Source organism: Corylus avellana, chromosome ca6 (assembly GCF_901000735.1).
Source record: "Corylus avellana chromosome ca6, CavTom2PMs-1.0".
Lineage (NCBI taxonomy): Eukaryota > Viridiplantae > Streptophyta > Magnoliopsida > Fagales > Betulaceae > Corylus > Corylus avellana.
Window position 1 is genome coordinate 23,430,712 of NC_081546.1, and position 18,578 is coordinate 23,449,289.

At 32.8% G+C, this 18,578-nt stretch overlaps 2 protein-coding genes across 2 annotated transcripts; one reads left to right on the plus strand and one right to left on the minus strand.

Moving 5' to 3' along the window:
- Positions 1–3,385: 3,385 nt before the first annotated feature.
- LOC132185403 (uncharacterized) lies at positions 3,386–3,880 on the minus strand. Its single transcript, XM_059599181.1, has one exon. The coding sequence runs from the start codon at positions 3,878–3,880 to the stop codon at positions 3,386–3,388; it is 495 nt and encodes a 164-aa protein (XP_059455164.1).
- An 8,539-nt stretch (positions 3,881–12,419) lies between these two features.
- On the plus strand, positions 12,420–12,827 carry LOC132185404 (transcription factor bHLH117-like). The gene has a single exon (XM_059599182.1). The coding sequence runs from the start codon at positions 12,420–12,422 to the stop codon at positions 12,825–12,827; it is 408 nt and encodes a 135-aa protein (XP_059455165.1).
- Positions 12,828–18,578: the final 5,751 nt, after the last annotated feature.

The window sequence follows — 18,578 nt, forward strand, 5'->3', positions numbered from 1 at the left end:
TCATTTACAAAAAGGTCAGGTAAAACCAAGGGTTTTCTTGAAAACAAAGATCATGATATTGTAGTTATTTGTTTATACTTAAAGTATAAAAGGAACAAAAAAAAAAAAAAGAAGAAGAAGTGGAGTACCAAAGAAATGACTTCTATTACCATAGTTACTATTTTGAAATTTCAGTTTTGAAAACTTTATACAAGGTGATTCACAATATTCATGCTTTTTGTCATTGGAATTCACTAACATGCGACAAAATTACTTTGTTTGTTAAATTTACTAGGCAATCTATACATATTTATCATAGAAAAGTAGATCAATAAAAATAATAATGACCTTTTTTGGTTAACTAAAAAAAAGAGTGATAATCAATGATTATCATAATGAGAATTGAGAAAGTTTTGTTTGACGGTATTGAAGTTATTTATCAAATGCTCCATAAGTTTTTTAAAAAATATGAATATATGTCAACTTTTAGTATGCCTTTAGATTGATGAAGAAATCATGTTCAACATTTTGCAGTGAATGAAATTAAATAATCCATAATAAACCTTCTATTGATGTCTTAAAAACATATACAAGTTGAAAAGTCTTCTTTTGCAGTATATAAGAATATTGATATGCATTTAAAGAAACATGCCACAACATGTTCTTGTGGCATCTTATGGCATGCCTCTATCCATTTGGTGACTAACAAATAGAGAGAGAGAGAGAGAGAGAGAGAGGGTAAAGAGTATATAGAGTATTTAATAAATCATTAAATACTCTAAAGGACATCTGAGTCATTGAAATGGTTTGCATAACATTTTTTAACACAATACCCTATATCACTTGAGTGGTTAAGGCAATCATGTACACAACCTCTAGCCTTTATAGAATATTTTGGGTGATGTTCAAGAAAGCAATCAAGATGACGAATCCATATACAAAATTTTAATGCAGTGGTGCCAAGTTGTAGTCTTTCTTCAAAAACTTTAATTTTATTTGCAATGCATTTGTGTATTGTTTCTTGAACTTCATCAAGTTCAAAAGAGTGAGGATAGAGGATGAGCAATGGAGAGGGAGAAAAAGATGTAGGTGCAAGGACAATATTTTGAACTTTATCGAGCTCATATAAATAAAGAAGATGGATGGGAGATGAAGAAGGATAGAAAGAGGTATGGGCAAGGTCATTAGCTTCCACTATTAGGAGAATCAAAATAAGCAGCTCCATCATCACTAGCACAAGTTTTCTAATACATTTGCAAACCATAAATTTTCTTCTACTTTAGAAACATTTTTTATTTTGATGTATAATCAAAACGATGATTAAGGCTTAGTCATTATATATTCTCCAAATTTGATTTATTATTAAAGTTATTTTAATTAAATAAGTATTTTTTAAGATTTGTGACTTTTGGAACTTTTTCACTGAAGTGATGTCTGGGTTAATTAAAATCTTTTTACGAGGATTTCAAGGTTTTGAACTATTTTTTCTATCAACTTGAGATTTTTAGCAAAACATGTGTACTACTAAGAACATAATTATTTTTAGGAAAAATATAAAAAAGCCCCCCAAACTACCAGCTGTTTTCGATTTAGCCCCCTAATGTTCCAAAAGTGATAAAGTAACCTCCCAAACTACCAAACTATTGCATTTTGGCCACTCCGTTAGTCAAAACCTTCAGTTTGGACAGAAACTGCAAAACGACGTCGTTTTGTTATGGGTTAATTGAAATATTTTTTCTATTAACTTTCATTTTTTAGAAAAACATTAATTTGTACGAGTAAGAACATAGTTATTTTTAAATGGGGGGATGATCCCTTAGTCATGATATTATAATAAGACACGCTTTACAAGAATAATAAATATGTATTATAGGATATTTAGAATTTGATCGTTATATTATTCATTTGTGAAATGACAATAATGGCACAGCATAATTGGAAAGAGATAATTCAATGGGCTCTCGTTCTCTTGTGAGTTGTGAGAAGATATTGTTTTGAGGGAGGAGATTGGGGCAATAAGATGGACATCTTTAAGGCCCACTTGTGGGCTTGTTTTACGAATGAACTGGTCCGATAAGAAAATCAAACATTTACAAAACATAAAATTTTCCGCCAACCGAAATTGCCACAGTGCTACGGCGGATTTCATGTCGTTTCTTCCCATGTTTATTTACTTATATAATGTTATCCCGAAAAGAATAAGAAATATTTATAAAACTATCATATGAGTATTGTAGGATAAACTTTTAGGATATTGCATTTCTACTTGATCTAAGAGACATTTCAAAATAATGTTATCTCGGTGTCTTCATTTAGGTCACACTAGTTTCTATTTTTGGCGGGTTAAATTAGATCTAGTTTGTAGATTTAGATCTAGATCTAGTCTCTTCAACCTTAGATCTGATCATCTTTTTCAGCCAAGGTGTGTCTTTCAAAAGGATATCTACGATGCAGTGTTCCTCCGCTGCTGCTTGTGGGGTTTTTGTTCTTTTTTTTTTTTTTTTTTGTCCTAACATTCGGGTTGATGATGGATTTGTTGTCATAACCTTCAGGTTGAGGATGAAGTAGATCAATGTGGGGGCTTAACTCTCACGGCTGGATTTTTAGTTTCCAATTTTTTTTTTTTTTGGTATTTGGATTACATATGTCCTAGATCTAGTCTGCATGAAGCAGATCAATTCCTTGAATGTAATTGTATATGGGTTAGCAGAACCTTGAAGTCATTTTTATAACTTTGTAAACTTCATAGTTTTTTGCTATGATTTTTCAGAGTTATATACTTTATATTGTAATAGCTTTATGCTCATGAAATTTCATTCAATGGAAGTTCCATATATATATAAAAAATAATAATAATAATAATAATAATAATAAAGGAAAAGAAAAAGAAAAGAGAGACATTTCAAAAGGTTCCGTCTTTGTTAAATTGATGGTTCAAAGATTTTTTTATTTTATTATTATTATATAAATTTAACTTTTCAAGATAATTGATTATTTATTAATAAAATATAGAATATTTACAACTGAATATCACTATCTAAACTTTTATGTAATTCCAGCAGGCCAAGGACCTAAAAATAGTTGAAGAAATAAATCATGGATCTCCTTTTTTAATTTATTTTATGAATTGTATTATACTTTTCATTAGCACTACATATGAATTCGAATTTTAAACGGGTCAAATTCTAACCGAAACTAAACCCAAACCAAACTTTTCGTCCACATGAGAAGCAAAAAATCATGAAATCAATTCTTTGGCATATGACTGATGGGCATGGGCCGCCAGCTTTCACTTTAATTAACCTCTTTAATTACTTTATTAGTCATTATAATCTCAAAAAATAACACCCAAAAAAAAAAAGCTTGAAAAAAAAAAAAAAAGGAAAAAGAAATAAAATACAGCTAGCTATGATGTTTCAACAATGGTCTCTAAAGCAGGCTTCCATGATCGCTGTCTTAAATACCTCTGTAGTGGTTCCTGCTCACTCGCCGGAGCATTGTTATCCGATGATGTCTTGGCTTCAGAATGAGGAAACATGCAAAAGTCTCCGAGCACGGGGAAGATCTTCCCCAAGTTGTTGAAACTTGCATGCTTCAGAGCCTTGGAAGCCTTGTAAGAAAGAGAGCTGATTTCCTCCAGTGTTAGCACTGAGTAGAGCATCTCCATGGGAAGGAGGAAGTAGAACTGCCGCCGCTCGAGCTCTTCGTCGGCGACAAGGCCGTGAATCCGGTGGCCTATTTTCAGGCTGCTGGATTCGCACACAAATTTGCCGGGGTTCTCTAGCATGAGTTCCGCTGCTTTTACTGGTCTCGTGTAGATTTCCAGTCTTCCATTGCTGAATAAGACTTTCACCACCCCACTTGAGATTATGGAAGGAGCACAAGATGTCACATTCCCCATGTGTTTTTGTGAGAGAGAGAGAGAGAGAGGTGAAGGAAATGTGAATATCAATGAATTTATGGATCCAAAGAGGGAAGCGGTTGAGAGGAGGGGGAGAGAGATGGGCCATTGCTGATTATCTGTTATTATTTAAGGAGATCAGACGACTACACCTATAGGCAGGTAGGCGCGTGGATTTTGTTGTTACCGTGTACAACAATAAGGAATAATATAGAAATGAAAAGAAAAAGAGCAAAAGAAAATTAAGAGACAGATTTACGTGGTTCGGTAACATATGCCCTATGTTCATATGAGAGTGCGACTATATTTCACTATCAATGATTTACGGTTACAACATAATATATATACTTATCAGAAAACCATAATTGTTCAAATATATTTTTGAAAACTCCAAAATACCACGTATTATACTACGTTCACTTCACTTTACGCTCTATTTTGTTGTTACCGTACACAACAATGAGGAATAAAACAGAAACGAAATGAAAAAGAGCAAAAGAAAATCAAGAGACAGATTTACGTGGTTCAGCAATGTGCACTAAGTCTACAGGTGAGTGCGACTATATTTCACTATTAATGATTTACAGTTACAACATAATATACTTAAAAGAAAATCCTAATTATGCGAACATATTTTTGAAAACTCCAAAATACCGTTTACTGTACTACGTTCCGCTTTGTTACTTAGAGATAAAAAAAATAAAATAAAAAATTCACAACCTGTTACTTGTTTTATTACTTGACTTCCATTGCATGTTGTGCTCTACTTCCAATTTGTCTTTTTTTTTTATTATTTTTTTAATAGGTATGTTGGTTATTTTTTAGAATATCCAAGTTGTTTATTAGGGTGAGCACATGGTGAGGCATGGATGGAGAGTTTGGAAAATGTGGCAGAGCTCTCACTAAGGACACCACCTAACTCATGATTGGATATGGTAACAAGCGATTCCTTCGATTTTATTCCAACCAGAGGGCCACCTACCCTACCCTAATAAACTATCCTAACTAAAGAAAGAGTAAAAAATAAGATTAAGGAGTAATGTTATATATATATATATACTCACAACTATTTTATAATGGTTAATGTAACAGCCATAGTCAATCATTGATCGTTCTTTGTTAAGACAATAAAACAAAAATCTAAAAGTTAGTTGGAACTAAGACATCAGTTATATAATGTTTAAAATCATATTTTTATCCAACTATTATTATACTTTGTTGTTGTGACAGTACCAATTAACCATTATTAATGAAAAAAACAAAAATCAAATGCCTTATTGACATTGTCACGTAAGCAAGGGAGGATAATAGTAGATTAAAAATATAGTTTTTAGCATTACTCATATATATATATATATATATATATAGACAAAGTGTCCACCGAATTGGGTTGGAAAAATTTTCTCTTATCCCGTCTATTAAACTAACATCTATCATTAGATAATGTGAATTTTACATGCATTTTGAACAGAGCATGTGGTTCTTACATATATTTTAATAAATGCATGTTAGAATCACAAATTTTATAATTTGGAGAAATACTCTCTCTCTCTCTCTCTATATATATATATAAAGGGGTGTAGTACATTGTAAAATCTTTGCTAGGTTTGTGGTCATTGTCGAAGGCTCTAGGTTTCCAGCTTACAAAATATTCCACACACTAGATTACTTTTTTAATTCCAATCTAGTTTCTAATTCATCATAAAATACAAAACCTCCACTGATTCTCTCTACTTTTCGTCCAACTTCTCTGTGGGCTAGGTAGTATATATAATAAACAGGGAAACTTCAATTTTGTTTCCCCCATTTTGTTCAATGGCCAAAATGGCTCATGCTGTTTTCGGTTTTTTTGCAACATATTTTTGGTTATTTATCTTTAGAACATGATTAAATATACATCAGAATTCAAGGGTTCTTAACCTTTATATATATAATCCTTCTTTTGGAGCCCAATAATACTTTTGAGCTTTCAGTTTTTCCTCCCTTGGCCAACCAAACCAAGATAGAAGTTTTTAAGACACTTTGTGGGTTTCATTGAGGGTTCTCTTTACAAAAATATAACAGAACAAAAAAAAAAAAAAAATGTAGGGTTGAGGAATAGATTTCATTGATTAGATAATTAGTTGCATGTGCTTAACTCCAAGGCATGCTGAATTGAAATGCTTTTTGCAGCTGGTTGGTGTAACTCACTGAGAAATATTAAAATTTGATTGTGAATGAAGAATCTTTAATGCAACAACTAAATGATTAGCACAAACAAATGCTTATTAATTTCCATCACCTTCTTTTTTTTCTTTTTCTTTTTTTCTTCTTAAATGAATTTCTTGGTCTATAAGTCAAAGAATATGTCTAGGAATAACAGCTCAATGAGAGTAATGAGTTCATTGAGTTGGTAACAAACTTGATATGTCAAATGCCATTACTTTCTTATCTTGAATGGTTTTACAGCTAGAAATAATTGGGGGCAAAAAATGTACATTTGGTCTCGGTGGTTTGAGATTGTAACAAATAGCATTTATTTGTACCATTTTTGTAAGTTGAAGATTGGGGAATTGTTAATTCCAAGGTCGGAATTGGGTAAATAGTTTAGAATCAACAGTTTTTAGGTTAAAAACATTAACATCTGGCTCAACAAATATTTAGTTAAAAATTACATTTGTTTTATTTACTGTAGCAGCTCAAAAATTTAAGGAGCACTATAGCATCTCAATAAATTTGATGAGCACTATTATAACAGCTCAACAAATCTTTAACCATTTTGTTGAGTCCAATATAAATGCTCTAGGCTTAGAACGTAGGCTGTAGCACTATGGCAATTCTGATATCAAGAATCAAGGTTCATTTAATATATACATTTAATATATATATATATATAATCCGCTGCAGCACTGTGGCGAATCTCATTCTAGAGTTCCCGGTTCAAATCCCGGCGGCGGAAAAGTTTTTATTTTGTAAATATTTCTTTTGCCCCCAACAAATCCGCCGTCAAGAGCCCATTTTGGTCCACTCATTATATATAAAATGGTGAAATAGTAAAAATTCTTTCTCAGATTCACGTGGGTGATGATACAGAACACTTCTGCGTGCATAACAGTCATGTATGCCCGCTGTTTTTTTTTTAAAAAAAAATAATTGTAATAATAAAATATTATATTTTATTATTTTAAAATATCACATCAACTGAGAGTGCATCACGCCCGGCGTAATGTTTAACATCACCCCACGTGAAATGAAAAATATTTTTAAGAATTAATATAAAATTTATTAAATATTAAATAATTAATAATTAAAAAACAAAAACTATTAAATTTAAAAAAAGAAAAAAAAAATCAAAATGATCATTTGACCGAGCCCTTGGCCAACCGTCCAACAGCTGGACCTTACTGGGCTTGATGTTCTCTGGCATGACGAAGAGCGGGGTTGAGAAGATTAGCCCCATCCACGTGTTGGGCTCCAATTGGAAGCACATGAGCATGGCGGTGCCCATGGATTCGCCGAACAGGAAGGCGGGGAGGTCTCGGAACGATTCGTTGCGGACTTGCGGCGGATGTGCAAGAAGAAGGATAAGGGGATGGCCGGGGACCTCGAGCCCAAAGGGGTGACCGGCCACCCCGACCTCTCCGGCCTTCTCAATCTCAAATCCCAGCGACTTTCCCGCCTCCACCTCCTCAAAGTCGTCAACCTCTCTGGGTACCAGATCTCTGGCCAGATTCCAGTCTCTCTTGTCTGGCATAGGCCACTGTACGTGCTTCATTTGTAGGACAACAAGCTGAGAGGCACCATCCATCCTCTGTGGCGCTACTGCTCTGCGTGCTCCTGCTATGGATGGGTTGCAAGAAGCGCAGCTGTGCAGGAAGCATGGCCAAAGTGGAAGATGACTAGGGTTTGATATTTTTTAATATTTTTATCTTTTTAATTATTATTTGTTTTATAATTTTTAAGTTTTAATATTTTTTTATTATTAACTTTTTAAACTTAGTTTTTAACTATGGAAAACGGTACCGCATAGTGGATGCAAGCCGGATCCCAGACTAAAGACAGATAAAGAAACCGTTCACGTGATTTTCACAGTAAACAAACCTACGTATCCTTCGTTAACAAGCTCACCGACTTTGAAGCCAACATCATACCAATCATCGTCGTTTCAGCATTATGGCCGTAAATGGAGGTTCATGTGCCGGAAGCCATCCGCCCCTTCTCGCTTCCATTTCTTCCTTCTAAAAATTTAATCGATTATCGTATGTTTAATTATAATCTCCTAAGAAAATTTTGGTGATTACTTTTTGAAAGCTCATAGGCTTGTTTTCTTTTCTTCTTTTCTATTTACCTCATTCCATAACTTAACATGTGCTTGCAGCCTCATTGGATCTGATTTCTTCTGAATTTCATTTCCCAAAATTTTATTACCTTTCTAATTACTTACCAAAAGTTATCTTCTTTTCTATTTTTCTGCAATCTATTCTATACCGGAATGGGAGGTTTTGGGAAATGAGAGGTTTTAGCCACATCTTCTCACGCCTATAGTGCCTCTCCCGTTTTATATGAATTACACTCGAGTCGACTCTCTTTTTAAAATTTTCAAATTCTCTACTGAATCTCAAACCCCATAAAATTACCAAAAGGGATATCCATCTACTATAGAGAATTTGAACGGCTGATACAGTCGAATTTTTTGTTTATATGATAAAATTAGTGTTATTTGTAAATTTATAAAGAATTTATAAGGATGAGAGTGTTGGAGAAGTTATAAGGAATTATTGGAAGACAATTGACTTCAAGTAAGCTATTATATTCTTATAGAGACTATTGATCTTTGTTTACTCTATTTGAGGTTCATTTAAGTGAATTAAATTGGTTTTTAATTTCGAAATACTTGATTTTTTTTTTTCCACTTCTCAATTTAAACATCATTCTTGGTGGAAAAATATTTTGACAGCATCACCATCACAGCAAACAATAAAATTTAATATCATTTGTCCTCAAGAAGTAGCTCAATCAGCTTGGACCACACTTAATAAAGTGGATGTCACTAGTTTGAATCCCCCTCCACCCTCTTGTGCGGACATGTAGCTCAATCGGATTGGACCACACTTAATAAAGTGGATGTCACTAGTTCGAATCCTCCTCCACCCTCTTGTGCGGACATGTCCAAAATATATATATATATATATATATATATATATATCATTCATAAAAAAAATAATAAAATAATTTCTCCAATAACTTTACATGGACTTGGGTGCCTTTGCAATATATGCAACAATTCTATCGGAAACTTGTTGTTTAGACTTGGTTTTTCAAGATAAACTTTAACAACTTTTATACTTGTTTCTTAAGAGGAGAGAAAGAAAGAGATTGGTAAGGCAAAAAAGCGAAAGGGACCTAAAAAGAAAATACGATTATGGGTACAATAATATGTTCATTATCTCGAACGGAAATTCTTCAAACCCGTAGGAGTAAATAGTCATTGGTATTTGTCTTTGTATTTATTTATTGTATTTGTTATGTGTTATATTTATTTTATTTATTTATTGTGGGCTAGAATAGTCATTCGCTTAGTTTTAGGCCCATAATGAGATGAGCTAATTTTTTGTGAACACATAAGAAAGTTCTTTATTCTCACCTTATGTATAAATGAAGTTGGCTCATTAAACTTGATTCGGTCCATATACAAAAGTATTAGTCTTTCTACACGCACGGAATACTATTTGCTAACAATATGGATGATCATGACAAATTTACATTTTTCAATCAAGGGCGGAGGGAGGGGGTCGAGATGGGTCAAATGCCCCCTCAACCCCCAAAAATTTTCTTAACCCTCGGTAGAAATCCTCCGAATGTCCTGTTTTGCCCAATGATAGATATCAGATTCGAAAAAGCATATCGACAAAAACAACATTGTCAATAATTTTGACGTAATTTACCAGAAGACAATTTAGAAAAATAAATAACAGTGTAATAAACGATTTCCGTTTTCCAAGCATCCCTATTTCGTACAATAAATCTTTTCATTTTTTTTAAAAACAATTTTACACCTATTTTAATAAGGAACGAGGCACTCTCCATTTAATTAGAGTTGACAATTTAACTCGCAACTCACGAACACAACACGTAATTTTAAAGTTAGGGTTTACGTTAAACGGGTTTAGATCATATTTAATAAATGTGTCGTGTTAAGGTTTGACATAAACTGGTTCGCATATTGACACATTTATACAATTTATTTTTAGTTTTTTAAGTAAATTTAAAGTTTAATTTAATTTAGGGTTGACAATTTAACGTGCAAATCACAAACCCAACACGAACACCACATATAGTTTTAGGGTTAGAGTTTAGCTTAAACGAGTTCGTGTTATAAACGATTCACTCGTTTAGTAAACATGTCGTATTTAGATTGGCATAAACGGATTGAAAATTTAACCAAATTGATACGAACCCACAATGTAAACCTTTTTTGTCAACTCTAAATTTAATTACCCTTATATTTCAGGAGTGGAATCTTTTCTATTTCAAAGAAAATAGAAAAAATACGGTTAGTACAATTTAATTTAATTTAAGAAGACAAAATGGTCTATTTTGCTTAACTACCTGTCAATGAAAACTTAAATGTTCAAAATAGGTATTCATGACAAAACTGACCAATATTTTCAGCCCTAGGATCTTTTATATATATTTTAACATTTCAGCACAATGATCTTAATCAGACGGCTATCAATACATTTGGTTGCAGCGAGGAATATGTTTAATTTATTTGCTAGTCTATCTTTTGTACTATATAGCCTAATATATGCATTCTGTTCTGTACATCTCTCCCTGCCGTCAGATTAGTTGTAGTTTTATAGTCTTGTAATCTGGCGGTCAACATTCAAACTTGCACTACCCTACTCTATGCCCTATGGAGCCGAAGCATTGTTACTCTAGTCTAGCTAGGCGCTAGCTGTCCTGTCATGGAAGACGTGAAACTAAAGCGATCAGTACACGCCATTAACTTACCCTCCACGCCACATTATTTACTCATGACTTCCAACTTTTCTATTAATAACACTCCTTTATATTTTTTTCAAAAAAATTTAAAGAATTAAACAACTTTCTGACAAAATATATGTTCATCTTTATCATTACTTTGGAACATGATGGTTTTTTTTTTTATCTTTTTATTTTTTTTTTATAAGTTAAAAATACATTTTTACTATAACTAATTAGATATTTTTTTAATTCTAATTTCTTAACTTTATTTGTAGAAGCGCCTTAATGCTTCAGCAGCACCATGAATTAAGGTGTGCAAAATATTCGATTACTGTTTACTGATCGTTTATTGACTGTAACTGAATCGTCATCAATCGCCTACTGAGTTGTCGGTTGTGGAAATAAAAATTTATGCCAGTGTCGATAACCAAACCGAAAACGTAACGGTCAAAGTATAATAGGTAGCGTCCTATCAATATTAATCGGTTCTCATTTGATTTTATCTATATTAGTGGCATATTGTAATAATCTAAGATAATGAATATGTTAAGGATGCTTATAATTATGTCCAATAAACACTTGTTTAGCTTTAAAAAAAATCATTTAGGCCCAAAAACAATCCAATTGGGAGATTTGACCCATAAAAATAGGCTTGGCCCAAAAACAACCAATTTGGCCCATAAAGTTAACCGACTTAACCGAATTAATCGGAATTATCAAAATTAAAATATACATTAGTAAAAAGTTGGTTAATTATCCGATTTAACCGACTTTATTGGTGCAAAAATAGGTTTACCAACAACAATTTAACCTATACCTAACCCTACCTTTGAACAACTCACAAGCATTCCTATTTTGTACAACAAATCTTTTATTGTTATTTTTATCTGAATAAATATTTGTTTATTATTAAATATAATGCTTTACATTTTTCCACACACCGGCAAATAAAAAAGACTGTATTTAGTAATAATATCCTCTCCATTTTAAATTCATTTCTTTTTTATTTTAACAATTTTGCACCTATTTAATTAAAAACCAGCTCTTCTCTATCTTGTTGCTCTCATTTATGAGTGAAAACTTATAAATGTTCAAAATAGACAAGTCGATATTCATGATCATGACAAACCTGAGCAATCTTTTCAACCCTAGGATCTTAATCGCACGGCTATCAATTATCAATACATTTTTTGGTTTCATCGAGGAATATGTTTAATTTATTCTCTCTTCACATTCTGTGCATCTCTCCCAGCCATCAGATTAGTTTTTAAAAACTTTTGAACGCTGCAGATTAGTTATGCTCAAAGTGACCCATTACTGATCTGGCGGTCAACATTCAATGCTGCACCAGAGTAGGGAGCAGAAGCACTGTTACTACAGTCTAGGCTAGCTAGCTATGATGGGAATTGGGGCTCAGGAAAAACGACACGTGGCTATCTCATTTTCTACCTTTTTTTTAAAAAAATATTATTCCCTGGTCCCTCCCCTATATATATATATATATGATCTCTGAGAAATATGATTTACTTGTTTTTAGACTTTGCTAATTGCTTAGAGTTTCTCAGTCGCAGACATGCCTGGACGACAGTTACCGGTTGCTCCCGGCGGCGCCACCGAGTACGAAGAGAAGCTGATGGATAGGTTTCAGAAGCTAGAAGAGCTAATGCCGTGGGACCACAAGATGGACACGGTGGACATGCTCGTTGAGGCCGAGAAGTATGCCAAATACCTTCAGGCCCAGCTCAAGGTGCTCCAGGAAATGCCTGCCCACACCTCCCCTGCCTTGTCTTCCGGCCAGACCTCTGAAGCTGACGCCGGCGCCGTAGACTCCGAGGCCTTGTTGATTATGAAAAATCTGAGCCGGAACCAGCTGCTACAGTTTCTAGTCAACTCGCCTAAGATGCAGTCGGTATACTACCCCACTCAAACCTGCATCTTCTCCGCCGAGCAGCTCCCGAAATCCGCTGATCAGCAGAAGTGAGCAGGCAGGATGGCGCTTCCTTGTTATCCCTTTCGTTTTTCTTTGTTTCTTGTTTTTGTTTTTTTGTTGTTTTTGTTCTGTTAAATATGAAATGAAAGTTTAATGTATTTTCGTATTTTTATAATCTCTAAAGAAATTTGGTCTCGACTCTCGACGTTCTAAAAACAAGAAGATTATGATAATTATGAAAACGATGAAGAAAATATTTAATTAATATAAGAAAAAAAAAATAGCCAAAAGCGTACCACTGGCCGGTGAAAATCCGGTGTAACGCGTATCCTTGACATAATGAGCGGCCATGATTTAATCATGTAAATTGATTTATGGTTCCAAAATAAGCTTTTACTCTGCGTTGCGCCCCAGATCAATGAAGCCCCTGGGTATTGGAAATGATGATGAGGGTAGCCTCGGAAGCGTAAAAATTTTGTCAAAAGTCGTGCATCTTTCAGTCAGCGTTCGTTTCTGAGGAGATCGCTCGTAGCGATTCTTTGCACGCAATTGTCCTAGACTTCGTTTTCAATTTGACGAAAATGCCCACCGCTTTTTGAAAAATGAACAAGGCCAGTTAGCCTCACCGGATAACTGGATAACTCTTTCCATTTTAGGAAGGTTTTTCCTATAACTATTTACCAATGCCTTCCTAAAATAATCTCCTGTCCCTTTCTTTGAATAAATATATTCTCTTTACTTGCAAAAAAAAAAAAAAAAGAAAAAAGAAAAAATATCTTCTCTTTAACATTTTCCTTTTCTTTGTTTTTTAACCGGGCTGGATTCTGAAACACTGCTGACATTAATTTATTATTTACCTGCACGCCATTAATTTACTCCACGCCATTATTTACCTCAACGACTTCAACCTTTCTTTATATATATCATTTTTAAAATGAAAAAACTTTTTATAGCCTCCAATTAATAATGATAAATAAGTAAGAATATAAAAAATGAATAAAAATAAGTTTGATCAAAGTAAACTAAATTTTAGGATAATAAATCTCCTAATGGGTTAACTTTTTATGTTTAGGTTTTAGTTTTGAATCCAGAAATAAGTTTTGAGGCATTAGAAACGGGTTCTGAGTCGGGCACTGCCGACATAGTTTGAGGCGTTCACCGCATGCCAGACTCATGGGTCCAACGAGACCCACGGCGTGGGTCAATCGGTTTGGCTTGGGTTTTGTTAGCTACGGCTTTTTTTTTCCTTTGATTTGGTGTGATTGTTCTCACTTTTATTTTTTGCATTTTTCTTAAATGGATGATGTTTCACATAGTAATTAAAGACTACAAAATATGTGTTATCAAAATGGACCTAATAATAGGGACTCTTTTTTAAAATTTAAAGAATTAAACAACTTTATGATTTAATATATGATAGGGCAAAAATAATTTGTTTTCTTGATTTATGAAACTTCAAAAGTTCTCTAACCTTTACTATCTATTATTTTAAAACAAAATATTTTTTTTCTCCTTTTCTGTGTTGAAATTTTATTAAAAACGTGAATATAAGTAGGAAATTTATATTTAGTAAAGAAATAATATTTTACTGGTATAAAGAAAAAGTATCAGTTTCCTATAAATAACAATTTAGTTTCCTAAATTTAAAAAAATTAAAAGAACAAAACAAAACCAAAGGAATGCTTAGGAATAGCCCTAGAATGTTGATGGTCTCAATCGGATATAATGATTTAGGGTCCGTTTGGAATTACAGTTTCAATAAGTATGAATTTAAAATTTGCATTTTTTAAATCGCTACTTTTTAAAATCTCAAAAGATGTTTAGTAAAATATGTTAAAAAGTATTTTTTATCAAATATTTGTTATGCAAAATCATGACTTTTGTTTAAATTCATGCATTTTCAAGTAAGTACCCTCTTAACATGCTTACAAAAATCGCAAATTTTTGTTCATATTTTAAATTACATGCTTTATAAAATACAATATCAAATGCCTTACATTTTATGATATCTTCTATAAAAACGCAAATTATTCTTACAAACTAGCAATCCCGTACATACCCTTACTCAAATAAGACTTACTCAAATAAGACAATACACGACAAACTCCATTCCTGGTCAGGAGCAATACAACAATTTAGTTCTACAATACACGACACTACTACTCTACTAAGCAATATATATATACATAGACTTTTTTAATTCCCTGTAGAGAAACTTTAATTATTTAGAGTTAGAGATAGAACTCAAACTATTCCAATGTTCAATTATTTATTTATTTCTTGTTGTGCAAAAAACTTTTTGAATTCCCAGTAGAAATAGATTTCGCTAACGAAAAAGCTTTCAATGCTACTCAATACCCTTCCATTTTCCAACTATTTTTACGAATTCGTTTTTTGGATATAGAAGTACCTTTTTTTGGAATCGCCATTAGGGCTGGGTATCGGTCGGTTAAGACCGGTTAATGGACTTATCGGTCGGTTAACCGATAAGTTATCGGTTAACCAAATCTTAACCGATTACCGACCGATAAGAAATCTTAACCGAAAATTATCGGTCAAATCGGTAATCGGTTAACCGGTCGGTTAATCGGTCGGTTAAACCGGTTTGGGCTTTTGTGGGCTTTTTTATTGATTGCTCATTGGGCCAAAAATTAATTTGAGAATTGCTAGATTGAGTTTTGTGGGCTTTTTATTAGGCTTTTTTTTTTTTTAGTTTATATTAATATAATAAACTCTTTCTCTTACTGGGAGCATCATCTGAGATTGCTCCATGAGCAGAAATACAAAATCGGTTCTAATGTTCTAGCTTTTGGAAGCCCATTTTGTTCCAATGAACAAAATATGTCAACCAAAAAATCAAGCTTTATCTAATTCAAAATGGCAAAATTGAAATTCTTCATTGGAAGGAAATTCGACGTCGTTTTGGTTTTAACTTTTAATAATAAATATAAAATTTTAAAAATTTAAAAATTAAAATAACTTATCGGTCATATCGGTCATATCGGTTAACCGATAAAAAAATTTTAACCGACCGATTACCGACCGATAAGCTTATCGGTATAAAATTTTTAACCGATTACCGACCGATAACTATCGGTTACGGTTAATATCGGTTCGGTTAAAGTCGGTAATCGGTTAATCTGCCCACCCCTAATCGCCATCAACTCAAAAACACATGCCGCTTCTGAAAGCCATGTCGACAATAACGATGATAATAATGATGATCCAGTAATACAAGGCATCTTTTGTCCAAAAACCAATGGTGTAGAAACACAGAGGTTGTCGGTCTTCTTTGTACAAAACTGAAGTGTAACAACCGGATAAAGCATACAACATTGGTACAAGGATAATACCATATTCATCTTCTTCACCGTTCTGTAAGATTACATCGTATGCATAACTAAACAATTTTAACGAATTGCACAAAATATTTAAAGAGATGAAGAAAATTAATTACTTACGTGTGAGAAAACTTCAACCTCAGATCCTTGAGGTCGTGTAGATTGGTATGGGGAGAGAGATATGAAAGAAAATGAAGGGAAAAGATAAGAGGGGGGCGGCTACAAAGGAGCTAGCTACTAGCTAGGGTTTTATGAGTAAATGCTAGGAATTTGAATTAATGATATAATTTTTTTATTTTTTTATTTTTTTTTGTGTGTGAAATACCAAAAAGAGGCTTGTGGTTTGGTTGTTTCTAGAAGAATCTTGGGTTTTTATTGATATATTCATGTTATTCATTAATGTGTTATTAGATGGTAAATCAGTCGGTTGAGATGATTTTGCCCTTATCCATCCTATCCGTTGATGTAGTTTTGTGAAAATGAAAAGGTTATACAAATAAACATGGCAAAGCTTAACATAAGTTCCGCTGTAGCACTACGGCAATTCAATTTCATGAATCCGGGTTCAAATCCCGGCAGCGGAAAACATTTTGCTTACACTGAAAATGTGGGCCGTTATTAATCGTCTGTTAACTATGTTTTTGGTTTTTTTCTTTTAATTTATGTAAATTTTTTTAAATTTTTTTCTTTTAAAAAGGGGTTAGCGGTTATTAGTGTTATTAACTATTAACTGCTTAGGCAGTTAGTGGAGGCGACCCCTAAATTAAGGCTCTAATTATGCTTAATAATCTCTAATAATTGCCTCCAATTAGGGTAAACAAATTATTAAAGATGAAAAAAAAAAAAATTAATGTCCAAAATATTAATCTTATACACAATATACCTAAGAAAAAAATTGTCCTGACTATAGTTGTACACATGACTACACAATTTCATGAATATTTTTGCACAACATATTTAGATAGATGAAGTATGTGTAGGGTTATAAATAAACCAATTCGTTCAACAATCCGCTCGATATCCGCTTGGTTTAGCTCGACCCAAACTCGAGCTCGATATTGTACAAACCCGCTCATTACTATATAAACTCACTTAATAAAACTAGATGGAGGCTCACGAGTCACGAGCTCAACTCGTTTAAAGCTTGATTGGCTAGTTTGCCCGACTCGTCAACATGCTCATATATCTTGTATAAATATATTAATATATTACTAAAAATTAGTTATGTAAATTTAAGTATGTATGTTAGTAATTAAGTAATTTATATATTATATAAATTACTTAATATTTATGTGTCTGTATTAGTTAACATACTAACTAATTAGTTTATAAACTAACATATTATCTAGTTAATTAAAATATACTCTTCTTTTTTTTTTTTTTTTAATAAACATCATAACTTTCATTAATCAAACGATCAACAAGGCAGAAAATTCTGCCAAAACAATCAGTGATACATGGATGGATAGCCTCCAGCCAAATAGTATCTATGAATTGTTTAATTGCCACCCAAACCTGGGATGCTGTGTTCGCCTCCCTCTTCACATGTTGAATATGCCATTGAGGAAAGGAATCCAAAACCACTAAAATATAGGGGTAGCAAAATAGGTACCTGACACGACTCAATTACGACCCGCGGATATCTGTTACACGATTAGCCTATACACAGACACGACCCGTTTAGCTAAACAGGTAATCGGGTCTGACACGAAAATAGTCGAGTAACCCGATACGACCCGTTTTACCCGTTTAAAATAACTGGGTCTAATCGGGTAGACACGACCCGTTAAAACCCTAAACTATAATTTTATTTTTTTTTTAAAAAAAAAAGAAATTCAAAATTGTAATAATAATACATCAATACATTGTCAATGCAAAAAATTGAGTTCCAAGATATTAAAGGCTTTAATAAAGGATAAGAAAAAAAAAATGGAAAGTGATTGTAATTGTACTCCAAAAGAAATTACTAAACTCATGATTGCACCTAAACTTAAAACAAGTAAGCATATTAACTAAGTTCATTTATTAAAATAATTTTTAGTATAAAGAAATTGCTCAAATTACATTCCACTAAAAAAGAATTATGTATATTTCAACACAAAATATGATATCTGTAATATGTTGAAATTAAATATCTCATAACAGAGATGAATTTTGCAAATCATTTGGAAAAAAAAAAAAAAAAATTAAGGGCAAAAAGAATGTTTTTAAATTAAAATTATTTAATTAAATATTTAAATATAAAAAAGGCCCTACCTAAATTTGTTGTCTTAGGCCTCAAAATCTATTAAGTCGGACCTACTCGAGGGGTTGGCTTGGACGTTTGGTAACTAGTAAGTCACTTGGCCCTCATCGATACCTCATAAAGCATAAAGTCTAAGTAGGGACAAAACTAAAATTTTTATTTCAAAATTATCAAAATATGAATGAGATTGAGAGGTAAAATGTGTCAACATTTCCA

Excerpts from the sequence above, each read along its gene's own strand:
- LOC132185403 (XM_059599181.1), bottom strand. The coding sequence starts at position 3,880 with ATGGGGAATGTGACATCTTGTGCTCCTTCCATAATCTCAAGTGGGGTG.
- LOC132185404 (XM_059599182.1), top strand. The coding sequence starts at position 12,420 with ATGCCTGGACGACAGTTACCGGTTGCTCCCGGCGGCGCCACCGAGTAC.